This window comes from Pimephales promelas, chromosome 10 (genome assembly GCF_988280905.1).
Source record: "Pimephales promelas chromosome 10, fPimPro1.hap1.1, whole genome shotgun sequence".
NCBI classification, from domain to species: domain Eukaryota; kingdom Metazoa; phylum Chordata; class Actinopteri; order Cypriniformes; family Leuciscidae; genus Pimephales; species Pimephales promelas.
Genome location: NC_142778.1, coordinates 33,991,235 through 34,006,433, shown reverse-complemented (window position 1 = coordinate 34,006,433; position 15,199 = coordinate 33,991,235). Strand labels below are relative to the sequence as shown.

The following is a 15,199-nucleotide window of genomic DNA, read 5'->3' as shown; positions in this document are numbered from 1 at the left end:
ACTATTTCTGACAGTACCGGACAGCCTCTGTCTCGTTCACTTCACGTCTGTGGGCGTCAGTGTCTAATTTACCTTCAATGAAATCTAACCTTAGTGTAATTGACAGAATTACTATAAAATATTTAGCTACCTAAAAGTTAAAGGTATTTAATAAAAACTCAAGAGATGTGTGAAATTTCAGGATTTATGAGTGATGTTAGTCTAGTAGAAATTTCTAAAAAAAATATTTTGCTACCGAAAAGTTAAAGATTTTTTGTCACGCATGCATGTCTATTTCCCTCATATTAAATATAAAAACGCATGTCGACTGATATGTTTCCTTTGTCTGAACTAATTTATTAATGGAGTATATAAACAGCCTTTTCAATATATTAGTATTAAAAGGCATTTTCTGAGAATTTATATTTCAAGTTTTTACTGTGCATGTTGAAATGTGTGCTCTTTGGTCCATCAGTGCTTGTGTCACCATATATCGGAAAACATTTGGAATGGGTCAGACATAATTCTGACCAATTATTAAGTTTTCTGCGAATCAAATGCACGTAAAAACTAATTTTCGGTATAAATTGCATGATAATACACAATGCATGCAAATGCATAATCCTTATTGAATCCTTATGTGTATTTAGGGGGCGGCCGGGGGTGGGGGTTCCAACGTCTATGCACCTGCTAGTGAGTGAGTCCTATGTGAGTTGCTTTTGAAGTAGACCTAATTGAATGGGAGAAAAGAGAAACTTTTTGTGAACTGTTCTGAAAGTTTAAAAAGATTGGTATGCAAGGAGCCTTTGTTGCCACTTAGTTTATTATATGCAAATAAAGTATAGGCAGGCTGTTACTGTTTTGCATAGTGCACGATGCATCTTAAAATTGAGGCATTCAAATTGACAACTGGTCCCTGGAATTTTTTTTATGAATATGCCGGTCCCTGGCACAAAAAAGGTTGGGAACCCCTGCTTTAACACATTATCTTGACTTAAGTTGACGATTTAAATGTTATGGTCAAATAAAGACCATTTCGCAGAATAACGCAGCATATTGCAGTAGTCATATATGATGTCAAATTATGCTAGAGCATTATTTCTCCATTCATTTATGGCCAGCCGTTGGCAAAAACAACTGCATCGTTCTCTTCCTTGATGAATGAAAACATTCAACATTGTTTCATTTAATCTCACATATCCTGTAAATGCTACGACTATTAAAGATTACAATTTTTTTTTTATTTGATGTTCTGAGGCATGAATGAATACATTAGTAACACTTCCTGCTCTTTAAAAATTATAAAGAAAAAATTGTGGCGCTCAGTACCTCTTGCTGAAGATCTTTGATGATTTTGGTCTTCTTTTCCATCTCCATCTTTAAAAACTTTATCTATGGAAGGGGGAAAAAACATGCATGTTAAGGCCACAGTAACATTTTATAAAAAACATATTTTTTAAACTGTTTTAACAAAGAATAAAGTATGCTGTTAAATATACACTACCGTTCTAAAGTTTGTGGACAGTACGATTTTTGAAAGTACTGATTTTAAAGTCTTTTTTGTTCACATGCAGCATTTACTTATCAAAATTACAGCAAAAATAATATTGTGAAATATTATTACAAAGTAAAATTTTGCTGTTTTAAAGTTACTGTTTTTGTGTTTAATATATTTTAAAAGGTAATGTATTTCTGTGATGCAAAAGCTGAATTTTCAGCATCATTACTCCAGTCTTCAGTGTCATTTGATCCTTCAGAAATCATTCTAATATGATTATCTGATGCTCAAAAAACATTTATATTAATTGAATCAATTGAATGCATCCTTGATAAATAAAAGCAATGATTTCTTTAACAAATATTACTGCTACAAATTTTGTAACTGAAATGTAACTGCACTTTTATAATTTCACAATTATTTCATAATTTTCATAATTCAATATTTCATAATTTAATTTCTGAGATTATTTTGAGCCAGCCCTGGGTAGTAACTGATGAAAGTGTTTTATTTAAAACATTTTAAAATTAAATGTAAAACATTATTTACTTAATAGTTTTCCATTAAAACGTTTTGTTGGCTATACATGAGACAAACCTCAGTCTGGGAAACGTAACATTAATGCACTTCATGCACTTTTTAAAAATGTATTTTATTTCTCTTTGTATTTTTACATCAATATAGTATTATACTTTTCAAATCAATGTGATTAATGATCCATAGTCAGATTACATTACCTTAAATGTGTAGTGTAATGGATTACGTTAACTACATTTTTTTCCTGTAATTCGAAATCCGTAAGCGATCTGCCGAGCACTGTTCTGAGCCATATATATTTTGTATTTATTTTATTGGTTTATTGGCTCGGTTTGGGGGTTTACAGATTAAAATAAAGGAAGAAGGAAATTGAATAACACAGGTAGGTCAGATCTTACTGTACATTTCCAGTATAACCGCAAATGTAAAACGTCAATCATATTCACCCCTCATGAATTCAAATGAAAAGAGAACCATATATATAAAAAAAATCAACACGTCTCTTTGTAGAATACAAATGTGGAAGTGAGAGTTCCCAAAACAATCCAGAGTGTGGTACAAACAGCCAAAAAAGAATCAGAAGTGTTTACAGCCCTGAGGGTGAACCGCAACACCAATCAAATAGAACGTTCCACTATTGCTCCTTATTCCTTATTCACCCAGCTCAGCCCTGAATGTCAAACTACCTCTCTCTCTCCTCCCTCCAGACACAAAGACACTGTGGAAAAACAACAGCACATCTAAATACTGAGGCCGAGCAGCTGTGCGCATTTCCAGACAATACGCCCGCGTAGCTGCAGGTGGATTCATTCTGATTAGCAATTTAATTGAATTCAGTCCAGGTTCATATATTGATATGCTGCAGTCAATGCATAGATATTTCTTCATTCTTGTTTTTTTTTTTTTTTTTTTGGATTACAAAAGAATGGTATCTTGTTTCTCATTTCCTGGTTTCACGCGGCATTGTTTGTGAACTACATGCACCCTGAGTCTTTTCTATCCAGAGTGTCTTCACTAAACATGTTTTGATTCGTTGAATACTTTCAAAGGGTTTATATCAGATAAAGGTCCATGAATAATTTCATTTGTGTTCTTAAAAGAATCTTAAACTGATAGTTTACTAAAACTTTCATGCAAAATAGAAAGTTCTGTCATAATTTACACTCCTTCCTTCCTTCCTTCCTTCCTTCCTTCCTTCCGAACAAACAAACAAACAAACGAACGAACAAACGTACAAACTTCCGAATTAACAAACTTCCGAACGAACAAACAAACTTCCGAACGAATGAACGGACAAACTTCCGTCCGAACTTCCTTCCGAACTTCCTTCCGAGCGAACGGACAAACTTCCGAATGAACAAACTTCTAAACGAACAAACAAACTTTCGAACAAACAAACTTCCGAACGAATGAACGGACAAACTTCCTTCCTGCCTTCCTTGCTTCCTTCCTTCCGTCCAAACTTCCTTCCCTTCGAACTTACTTCCTTCCGAACTTACTTCCGTCCGAACTTCCTTCCTTCTGAACTTCTTTCCTTCCCTCCGAACTTGCTTCCTTCCAAACTTCCCAATTCTCCCATATTTTTGTCCATATAATGAAAGTGAATGGGGTCCAACATAACACTCGACCCCGTTGGCTTTCATTGTATGGACCAAAAACAACGAAAATAAACAACACTAAGACATATCAAAATATCAAAGAAAGTCAATGACACGAGGGTGGTTAAATTATGCTAAACCAGTCTCTCAGTGCACAAGTTTTGAATATGCAGTTAAAATAAGCTGATTTATTAAATAAACCTTAAAACTCAGAACAACGCTAACGGCTCAACATAAAAACCAGCTAATATAACGGTTGGCATAAAAAGACAAACAAAAGGTCACAGCTCGTTGGGCTGTTTCAACAGCAGTGCAAAATGCTAACATTTCCCGAACTGAACGGGCACATTGTTGCAGCTTGTGAATATATCTGGGGTTGTGAATCAGCTTTGCTCTTTGTAATTGGTGTCAATTGGTGGTGAACTATTCACAGAATGGAAAGAATGGCCCGAGCTGGTGAAATGCTAATCCTGAGAGATTCATTCTCATTCCGAACACGAGCCCCTGTGCCTCTATCCCCCGCAGAACGGCGCAGACACACACAGAGATGAAACAAGAAAAGTTGCATGCAGATAAATGTGCATCTCTTCCAGAGACAGCAAGGTGCTTCCTCCGGTTTTTCATAATTACTGTAACATAACTCTTCCATACCTAAAGGTAAATGCCTAAAATAGCAGTGGCTCTCTATGGCCCCTCATGCCATCTTACTGACTTCATTGAGGATTCTAGTGTTTTCCTGGTAATTCGTTTGAAGGGTGCAGTGGAAAAACTTTCAAAATGGAAAAGTCATGATATTTAGTCTGAAAATGCTTCAATATAGCAACAACAAACCTAAACAATTCAATTATTCAATTAGAGAGATCTATTTGTACAGTACTATGATTTTTTTTTTAAATCATTCTAGTTTTAAAGGGTGAAACTTACCCTTAAAGATAAGTATCTTTGCAACTATACATGTCAACTAACTATCATTAGTATTAGTAGACTGTGTGCTTAACCCTTGTGCTGCATTAGATTAACACTGTTGAGTGCATTAAGGACCAAAAATGGCCACATATTAAACATTGCCTAAAATATTATATATTATTATTATTTTCCACTTTTACCAAGTTAAATCTTTTAACCAGCATCAGTCCTCATCATAACTACCAAAAATGTATTCAATTTCAGGATTTTAACCCTTTAATTACCAGTTTTGTTTGCGAAACCATCGATTTGTATAAGAGGAAAAAACACAAAAATTCAATTATTTTCAATAAACTAAATGCAAAGAGAAAACTTTAGATTTGGATTATCACAGTCCCACTTTGCAAAAAATCCCACTTAGCGCATTAGAGACCAAAAATGGCCACCTATTAAATATTGCCTATTGCCTAAAATAAGTTGCATTTCCACCCATAGGGAATAAATATGTAGTGACGTCATCTGGTGGAATACACTATATAATGCAAATATAATGCTTTTGCTTCAAAATGAAAGGATGTTTGTGCAAAAATCATGTTTCATGTATTACTGACAGCCTCAGATTTAAACAACGTTTTAATGGGTTTCAATGGGCCATTTTTGGTCTTTATGGTGCTGAGTGTTACTATTTGATCTACACAGTGTGTGTTATACATATTTTGCAAAATGGGATCACATTTTTTACATGTATCCAAAAAGTCACAATTTTGCCAAATTTCATACCATTTGCATTAAAACAGCCAAAATGGTCAAAGAAATTAAACTGCAAAAGACCAAAAATGTCCCTAATGCAGCATAAGGGTTAATATCTACTTTGTTTTGAAGCTCCTTTAACAGACATTCAATATATATTTTACATACTGAATGTCTGTTCATGTCTGTTTTTTAAGGGTGTTGAAATATTAATTTTCCAGTACTCTATTTTTATTGTGACTTTTTAACTTGCTCTTTATAATAACTTTATGCTTAGTACTTGTACTTGTAGTACTTTTACTGTATTTTTCAGTAATTGTTATGTACAATTTGTAATTTTTCAATAATCCAGAAAGGTTTTTCCAATTTTCCATTAGGCCTACTATCACGCTAAGCATTTTGAAAAACAGTTGTTGCTGTTTCCGTTATGATGACAGAATATCAGAAATGTTATTAAATCCAAATCTTTTCCATCATGATCTGAAAGCATCTTTTGTATTTAAAAATCTAAATTATTATTGTTTTTTATGTTATAAATTAAAGATTATTCACTGTTATCTAACCTGTTGTGTCAGCAACCCCAAGGCTTTTTATTCTTTCCAAAAAGTTAAAAAATTTCATTACATTAAATTTCAATTTCATCAGATCTTAAAAAGAAATCGCTAGTTTATACCACTAACAAGGCTCAAAATAGCCCCACACTAACACAGTAACATAATGAGGGTCCCTAAATACAAAACTAAGAATTGAGAACTTTGTAAGTATACAGACCGTTTAATAAGAAGGTACTTTATAAAGACAGTTCACTTCGTGTACAGACAGGAGCCATCTTGGAAAATAGTCTTCATACAGTTCAGATCACTCAGCACGACGTTCGTGGTTTGACTTGTCGTGACTGTTTTCCAAGATGGCTCCTGCCTGTATACATGAAGTGGACTGTCTTATTAAACGGTCTGTACACTTACAAAGTTCTCAATGCTTCGGTTTGCATGTAGGGACCCTCATTATGTTACAGTGTTAGTGTGGGGCTATTTTGAGCCTTGTTAGTGGTATAAACTAGCGATTTCTTTTTACTTAGTAAATGCCCCCATTTCTAGCATTATACGCTAAACAGTTTTTAGAGATAAAACTCTTTACATTCAATTATCATGAAAACAAATCTCAGAGAACGGTCAACTAGGTACCGATGTCTTATTAGACCAAAGGTTCATTTTGCGCCGGAGTTCTCCTTTAACTGAAGAGTCAGCCAAGGACAGTAATGTCATGAGTAATCATGCAAGCTGCAAAAGCTATAGGCCATTAGACAATTATCATTAGTATTTCGACAGTCCCCAAAAGCCAAGTTGATGTTTTTAGCTTTTCAGCAGGCTGTATTTATATAGTTTAACACATCAGTGTAAAGGGTCTCACAGTGGCCTGCTGTTTCTCTGCACGTTCAGCTGCATCATCCAGTTGTTTCTGCAGAGCTGCCTGGAGTGACTTCATCTCATCCCTGTGAACGAGAGAGATAGAGGCACAGAGAAAAACAAATGAAAAACTGTGAATAAGAGTGCACAAGGGAATAGCGATCACAACAGCCATCTTAAATGTGTGATATACTCTAAAAACAAGCATAAAGTCCATGACCTATCAGCACATTCACCAATATCTGAGCAATACAGTATATATAAATAAAGGTCCATGACAAATATGTAAATCAATACACCCTACCATAAAGCAGGGATTGCTCACGCTGAATGATAAATAATGTGAATTGATATGCTATACTCTTTACTAAACACACACACACACACACACACACACAAAAAGACTAAAATAAAATCAATGTTTTATTTCATGGTGATGGAAAATTGAACTTTTCTTCATGTGGTGAAAACTCCCCAAACTTTGCATGCACGCGAGGTCTGTGGCTAATTGCATTCTCTGTAATTTTAGGATGGATGGGATGTATGGTTGCCTAGCAACTAGTGGATAACTTTGCAATATTCATAACATCAGCACCACTACACTGTTTGAGCTCAAGACTTAATATTTCACACGAGTGTCACACAAATCTGACTCGAGGACCCCCAAGTTCCGCCATTAAGATGTTTTTCAGTCTCTGACATTTCAGGCGAAACCAATTGCTAAATATTTTAAAGGGTAACACTTTATTTCGATGGCCCTATTTAGATATTGGAACTTCATGTTCACAAAAGGGCACTGTGGGTGTAAAGCAGCCAAAAAGGGGTATACTCACGAGGACCTTCTGAATCATGTAATGACGAAAAGGACACCCTGAAATTGTGTTGCCTTAAGAGACATAGGCACGAGAAGGTCACAAGACCGCAAGCCTGAACAATTTGGATAATGTCCATTACTTTACATTCTAACAAGCAGAGCGGGGACAGAGCCACGTGAATGGAGCGAGGCCGGTGGTGCAAGGGTTATTGAGCCACATCGGTCTCCAGACTACGGAGGAATGATAAAAAGAGGAGTGACGACAGTGAAGGACAAGAGAGGACTAGGCCAGAACATTATGATGTTTTGTTTGTGTGTCAATTTTCCGTGAGAGGCTGTAACTTTTCCTTCATTTTGTAGTTTGTTTATTTCGTAAGTAACATTTGTCAGTTCCCGTCTCCTTCTCTGAGCCTTTACCATGGTAACAGACGGCTTCTTATACCGACTGGATTCTTTTTATAGTTTATTTTTAGTTTAATGAGACATAAGTCATATGGATTGCTTATCAAGTGGCTCATTTATATCAGCATGCATATTCTAAAAGAAGTAATCTAAAGTGGGATCCAAAGTATTGAGACCACCAGTGAAAATGCCTTTATATAAATGCTATATGTCTTTTTTTATTTTAAATTATAATATCATTGCAACAAAAAAAAAATGTGCGTTTCACGACACACCTCAAAGTGAAATGTTCCAGTGAGAGGCATGCATAAGCACATTCGGTTTGATCATAATGTGAATCTGGCAACATTTTATTATGCGGGTTGTTGTAAATATCATGGCAGTTCAGAAATAAATGGTGAGTGGTGCTAATGCTCTATAATTTTTATTTTTTTTTTTTTTTAATGTACCAGGTACACTAAACCCTACCCTAAACCTAGTCTCAAGCCTCAGACGTCACACCTGAACATTTGATGCGTGTGGCACACAAAATGGGAAATACTTCAGGAGATTCAAAGTCGTCATCTGATTGGTTGAAATCTACAGGGTGTCAGGGAGACATGTGTCACGTTCCTTAACAGTCTGCCTAGAACCAAAGCTGTTGTGTCACCAAACCTCCTTATGGAAGAAGAAAGCTGACGTGTTTACAGGATCAACTGGATCATGCTGGATTTCCAAAAGTGTGAAGCATGTAAAGTTTGTGGCATAGCTTTACTCGCCAGTCTGTTATAGTAGGGACATCAACATCACATTTTCACATAAACAAAACGAACTGTGATTGGAGGCTTTATATGTCCGTCAGAAGGTCTCTTGGTCAGTCATTGGATTCTGCTGTCAGTCTGAAGATCTGGCTACGCAAGACTACCCTAAACCCAACCAAAAGTGCCGGAAAGTAAGATAAAAACACATTGCTGAAGCAACCATGCCACGAGACTTACTGGCGTAGCGTGTGTATCGCGGTTTTAACTGAGTGCTCTGTTTGTCTGGTGCATTACCAAGTGTGTTACTGAGTACATTTACTTCTTTATTAAAGACATACAACACCAGACATTTCAAAATATAGCATTGTGCAAGGGACTACTTGAAAACAAATCTTTATTAATCCATAATCTGCCCCTTTATTCATCCTTTGTGAGAAAAATAATACAAGTCATTGACATTTTATTGCCTCAAATGTTCATTTCAGCCGCAGTGAATTGCATTTAGCCATTGTAAAATGCAGATGAAGGCACGTTTTCCCCAAAAGAAACATTATTACTTATTCAAAATCAAAGTTTTTTGTTGATTTCCAGGTTTACATTATGTTTTGAACATCCAATTTTCTATGTGGTCTCCGATTTTTGGATCTAAATCCTGACTTGCGTAATCATAAATGTTCATGGGGCATTTCTTTTTCTACCTGGTGCTTATATTGTCATTTTAATCAAGGGAGTGAAGGTCAGAAACATCCGCACATCTGCCCTGAATTTCAATATCTGTCTGCTGTTGATTGGGGTTAAAAATAGAAGCCATTACGCACACCTGACACGGGGGAAAATTGAATTCTGTCACTAACTCTCCACAGCCAACATGGATTGAACGGTGATGGATCCAGTCTGTTGCCACGATGCCACCAAGAGTGTTCTGGAGTGTTCTGCAGTTTTCTATCAGTGAAAACCCACGACAATGCAATCTGGTTTAAAGCGAGAAGGTCGTAAAAGCTGCGTTAGAGAACACCCTGTCGCTCTTGAAACTGGGAAATAACAGTCGCTGAGAGAGCCTTAGAGATGTACACGACAAATGGCGGAGCATCTGTCTATATCCGTGTGCATGTAAACAGTTGCTAACAGTCTCTAATTACCGATGTTGGTGTGTGAGAGTGAGTAATTCATTAAAGAGTCGCTCATAGCACTGTTTCCTTCACGGTTCATTTCATCTAAAGTTGACTGAAACACCACATGGGTTGAGAAGTTTTTGAAAAGATTTTTTTTTTTTCAAAAAATGAATTAATACTTTTATTCAGCAAGGACACTACCTGTCACCTGCCCGTATACGGGCAACCTAAATTGACTTCACTATATTACTATTAAATGCTAATCTAGTCATGACAAACTATATATCGTTGGAAAGGTCTAAGACTGCTAAATAGATATTTGACTGCTGTTTTTTGTTACAAATTATGTTAAAAGAGTAACCAATGATTTTTTGACAAGAGTGCACCTCAAAAAAATCTGCACCATAACAGGAGTTCTGGCCTTTGTCACAAAAAGTTGACGCACACACCTTTAATGATTGAAACTTTGGGTTTTCATGCTAACAGGTCATAATAAAACATATAATCTAGTATTTTTCAATGAAAATTATAATATAATACTATCCTCTAAAAAAATTATAATATACATATTATTCTTTATATTATCTTTTTTATCACCTTTTTTATTATATCACATATTTTAGTAGTTATCCTAAATTAGGTATCATTTGAAAGCTTACAAACTCAGAATTCATCCTGTGAAAACCGTTTTATAATTGAACGTTTTGTTACCATAGAAACGGTACTCTAAAATATTTATCAGGCTCCGCCCCTTTTGGGTATCATTATATTTCATAATTTATGATCAAAACCTTTTCTAATCTTGACAAAACACATATTGTCAGAAAGGTCTGTGTCTCAAGGTTCCAAATTTTGTGACAGAATTGATATTTGGGCAGAAATTTATTCATTTGTTAAGGCAGAATGTATACAACTAAATTCAATGGAGTACAATGGCTATTTTTGGTACTACGCCTAAATAAAATCACATGGGAACTTCAATTTTTGTGATATCAACTTCAAATTTGGAACATAACTTGGTTAGAATTATGGATTTGATTTTATAGTAATTTTAAAGTAAAAACTATTTTGTAAAATATATTTTGTATCAAATAAAAAATATATAGTACAGTATATTGATTTACTGTAAATTTAAACTTCCATAACTTTTTCATACTTTCATTTTTTGAAGTGTTTTCACTTCAGCAATATTCTGCTGAGTGTTTTCTTTAAAACAAGACCAAACTTGGATATATATTTAAGTATTCAACCATTTAAGTATGAATAGTGCATTTTAACCCCCATTCTCAAAAGGGGGGTGACAGAAAAAGGGTTAAAGTGACAGTAAATACATTTATGATGTTAAAAAGAAAATACTGTTATTTTGAACTTTCAATTTATCAAAAAATCCAGAAAAAAATGTCAATTTTCACAAAAATATTAAGCAGCACGACCGTTTCCAACATTTATCAAAAAATCCAAAAAATACACTTTCAATTTATCAAAAAATCCAGAAAAAAAATGTCAATTTTCACAAAAATATTAAGCAGCATTAAAATATTAAATGTTTCTAGAGCAGCATATCAGCATATTAGATGTGCACACTATTATAGTCAAACTCATCTATTATAGTCAAACAGACCTTGAGAGTTGCCGAATCATACAGTCATTACTTTATACAGTGATTCAGATCATGGGAGTAATAAACACATTTACCTTTGCTTGTGACTGAGCTCCAGGATCCTCTGCACATCCTTCTTAGGGACGGCATCTTCATTCTTAAAAGACTGTGGAGAAAGAACAGAAAGGCTGTGATGTATGCTTTACGATATTGTATATCTGTATGTGAGTGTTTGAGCTGTTTGTTTTTGGATTTTACTTGGCAGATAATGCTGACACTGTCAGATTTGTTCATCTGTAAAGATATGACATCCTGACATCCTCCTATATGCTGATTTTCCCAGTAAGCCTGGAAAACCCAGCAAATAGAGCTTTACCAATTTGAGAAATGATGCTTTGGTGGGGCCGTTCCAAAGCATCTGTTTCCCTCCTCAGAGAAACATCAGCAGGATCAGAGGGAGGAAATCTGACTAATTCTCATTATAGCCTCATTTCCATTTTCTTCAATCAGCATACACCATGAATAATGGAATGTAAAACCTTGAAAGAGAACGATATGAATCCTCTCAATCAGATCATTTCTAGAATTGTACATTGACGAATTCTGGGGTTTATTATGAGCTTGTTTTTTTTCCCCATTAAAATATGCAAAAAAAAATTCCACCGTCAAAGAAAAGTCATGGGTTGTGATGAGGAGTAATATTATTAAATGGGTAACACTTTACAATAAGGTTAGTTAACTACTTTTGTTAAAATTATCGAATCAATAACCAAATGACCTACACCTGACTCCGCCGCTAAACCTACCCATCACGTTGGTTTAGACAAATCATACGAATTCGTGTGCGTTTATAGTGCATTTGCTCCTCTGTGAAAAATGCAGCAAGTATAGATCTGGCAGAAACAAGTGGAGTGATACAAATTGTGAAATGTTTTTTTTGTGTAATACTTGAATATACATAAAGTTACAACCAGGTTTTCATTAGAAAACAGAATTAAACTAATGATATAAAAATCAAAAATTAAATAAACAAAAAATAATAAAAGTGTTGAAAGTGTCATACACCTTTGCATCCATGCAAATATTCCTTATAAAATATTAGAGAGATGGATGGATGGATGGATGGATGGATAGAGAGATGGATGGATGGATGGATGGATGGAGAGATGGATGGATGGATGGATAGAGAAATGGATGGATGGATGGATGGATGGATGGATGGATGGATGGATAGAGAAATGGATGGATGGATGGATGGATGGATGGATGGATGGATGGAGAGATGGATGGATGGATGGATGGATGGATAGAGAGATGGATGGATGGATGGATGGATGGATGGATAGAGAAATGGATGGATGGATGGATGGATGGATAGAGAAATGGATGGATGGATGGATGGATAGAGAAATGGATTGATAGATGGATGGATAGATGGATGGATAGATGGATGGATGGATGGATGGAGAGATGGATGGATGGATGGATGGATGGATGGATGGGCGGATGGATGGATGGATGGATGGAGAGATGGATGGATGGATGGATAGAGAGATGGATGGATGGATGGATGGATAGAGAAATGGATGGATGGATGGATGGATGGATGGATAGAGAAATGGATGGATGGATGGATAGAGAAATGGATGGATAGATGGATGGATAGATGGATGGATGGATGGAGAGATGGATGGATGGATGGAGAGATGGATGGATGGATAGAGAGATGGATGGATGGATGGATGGGTGGATGGATGGATGGAGAGATGGATGGATGGATGGATAGAGAGATGGATGGATGGATGGATGGATGAATGAATAGATAGATAGACAGATAGATAGATAGATAGATAGATAGATAGATAGATAGATAGATAGATAGATAGATAGATAGATAGATAGATAGATAGATAGATAGATAGATAGATAGATAGATAGATAGATAGATAGAATATAAATAGAAAGAGATAGATAGAAGATGTATAGATAGATAGAATATACAGTACAGACAGACAAATAGATAAATAAAAAGTGTTAAGAAAAAATTTGTTTATCAGACTTGTTATCAAAAGTGAACAGATTAACGTTAATCTATATTTTGTAAAAAATGATTTCAGTATTGGTCCATTTTAAAACTGTTCTCTTTACTATTTTCGTCAACACAGAACAAGATTATTCTAGTCTCTGACATCATCTTCTAAAAACGCAATTACATTCCTATATAAGTTGTGAGTCCCAACACTGATCACGGGGCAGCAGCACTTGAACAACACCACTCCACTTGACATTCTTTGGCATGAAACATATCGGTCATCACTATTGCTCTATCGCCCCGCTCGGACTCCTCCGTGTTTCCAGAAACTAACAGCAGCAAAGCTTTGTCAGGGGAAGACCATCTGTGCAGCTGTTGAGTTGTATTGAGATTGGCATCGGAGTGTCTTTTCAGGCCAAGCTGGCAGGAATGTGCCGGCACAAACACACAAACCCCTGCCAAGACTACAGGCTCCATCAGGCGAAGTTTAATGATGATGAGCAGCACTCTGGGGAGATCTCATTATAAAAATAAACAGTATGGACAGTAAATCTGCTCAACAAAAAGGTTAACCGGTCACATATCCATTATTGATTACACTAAAAAGGTCATAGTTGATCATGGTTTTACAAATCCACTGGAGATCCCGGCCTTAAACTCAAGGGATCTAGCAGTTCAGCGCAGGGCCAGGGATTCAGCAGTCGGGCCCATGAGGTTCTGCGACTCTTGCATACTCAACACCCAGTGTTATGCCTAAACGCGTTCATATTTTGGGCAAACGTGAACTGAACGTACTGTATTACTGCCTGATGATAGTTACTGTGAATGCGTTCATTCTGGTGTCTGTGAACGCACGCTCTCTCAGTTTAACTTCATTCAGTAGGGTGCCAGATTTCTATAGAGCCTTCCAGGCGAAAACACGGCTAAAACACACGTAAACAGGCCTTAAAAGGAGTAGTTAACTTTTTAAAAAACTTTTGCTGATAATTTACTCACCCCCATGTCATCCAAGATATCAATGTCTTTCGTTCTTCAGTCGAAAAGAAATTAAGGTTTTTGATAAAAAAAAAAATTCTGGATTTTTCTCCTTATAATGCACTTTAATGGGAACCAAACGGTTCAAGGTCCAAAAGACAGTTTCAGTGCAGCTTCAAAGGGCTTTAAACAACACCAGACGATGAATAAGGGTCTTATCAAGCGAAACAATCAGTCATTTCAAATATAAATAAAAAAGTTTAAGTTTGATAAGCACAAATGTTTACCTCGCTCTGTTCAGTGATGCGCGTTCGTGACTCTCTTTTTCAAACTCGTTTATCAAAATCAACAAATATTTGATTTGACAAATATAAATACCTTTATTCATCGTCTGGTGTCGTTTAAAGCCCTTTAAAGCTGCACTGAAACTCTCATTTGGACCTTGAATCGTTTGGTTCCCAATGAAGTGCATTATATAGAGAAAATCCTGGAATGTTTTCATCAAAAACCTTAATTTCTTTTCAACTGAAGAAAGAAAAACGTGGACATCTTGGATGACATGCGGGTGAGTAAATTATCAGCAAAAGTTTTTTTCAAAAGTGAACTGCTCCTTTAAAATATAGCGAAAAAACCCCCAATCTGGCAACACAAGACACCAGTGTCGCGCCGCGGCCGCCGTCGACAAAGCAGCGAGCGAGGAGGCGTCGTATGATCATTTAAACGGATTTTATGACGAGGTCGGTTAGGATGGGAAAAATCTTACATTTCTATGCAAACTGCCCGTCGATAAAATAATTGTTGTCTGTGGCTGTATATGGGCTGTGGCAATAAAAAAAAAAAAAAATCTCGC

General features: G+C 35.9%; 1 protein-coding gene across 1 annotated transcript in view; it reads right to left on the bottom strand.

The window, feature by feature from the left end:
- The window catches only part of luzp2 (leucine zipper protein 2), a 113,736-nt gene that overhangs the window by 24,390 nt on the left and 74,147 nt on the right, over positions 1-15,199 (bottom strand). The window contains exons 3-5 of the mRNA XM_089116509.1: positions 11,438-11,508; positions 6,679-6,760; positions 1,309-1,371 (exon numbers count right to left, since the gene is read on the bottom strand). Coding sequence (XP_088972635.1) covers positions 1,309-1,371; positions 6,679-6,760; positions 11,438-11,508 — 216 coding nt within the window. The remainder of the gene's footprint in view (positions 1-1,308; positions 1,372-6,678; positions 6,761-11,437; positions 11,509-15,199) is intronic.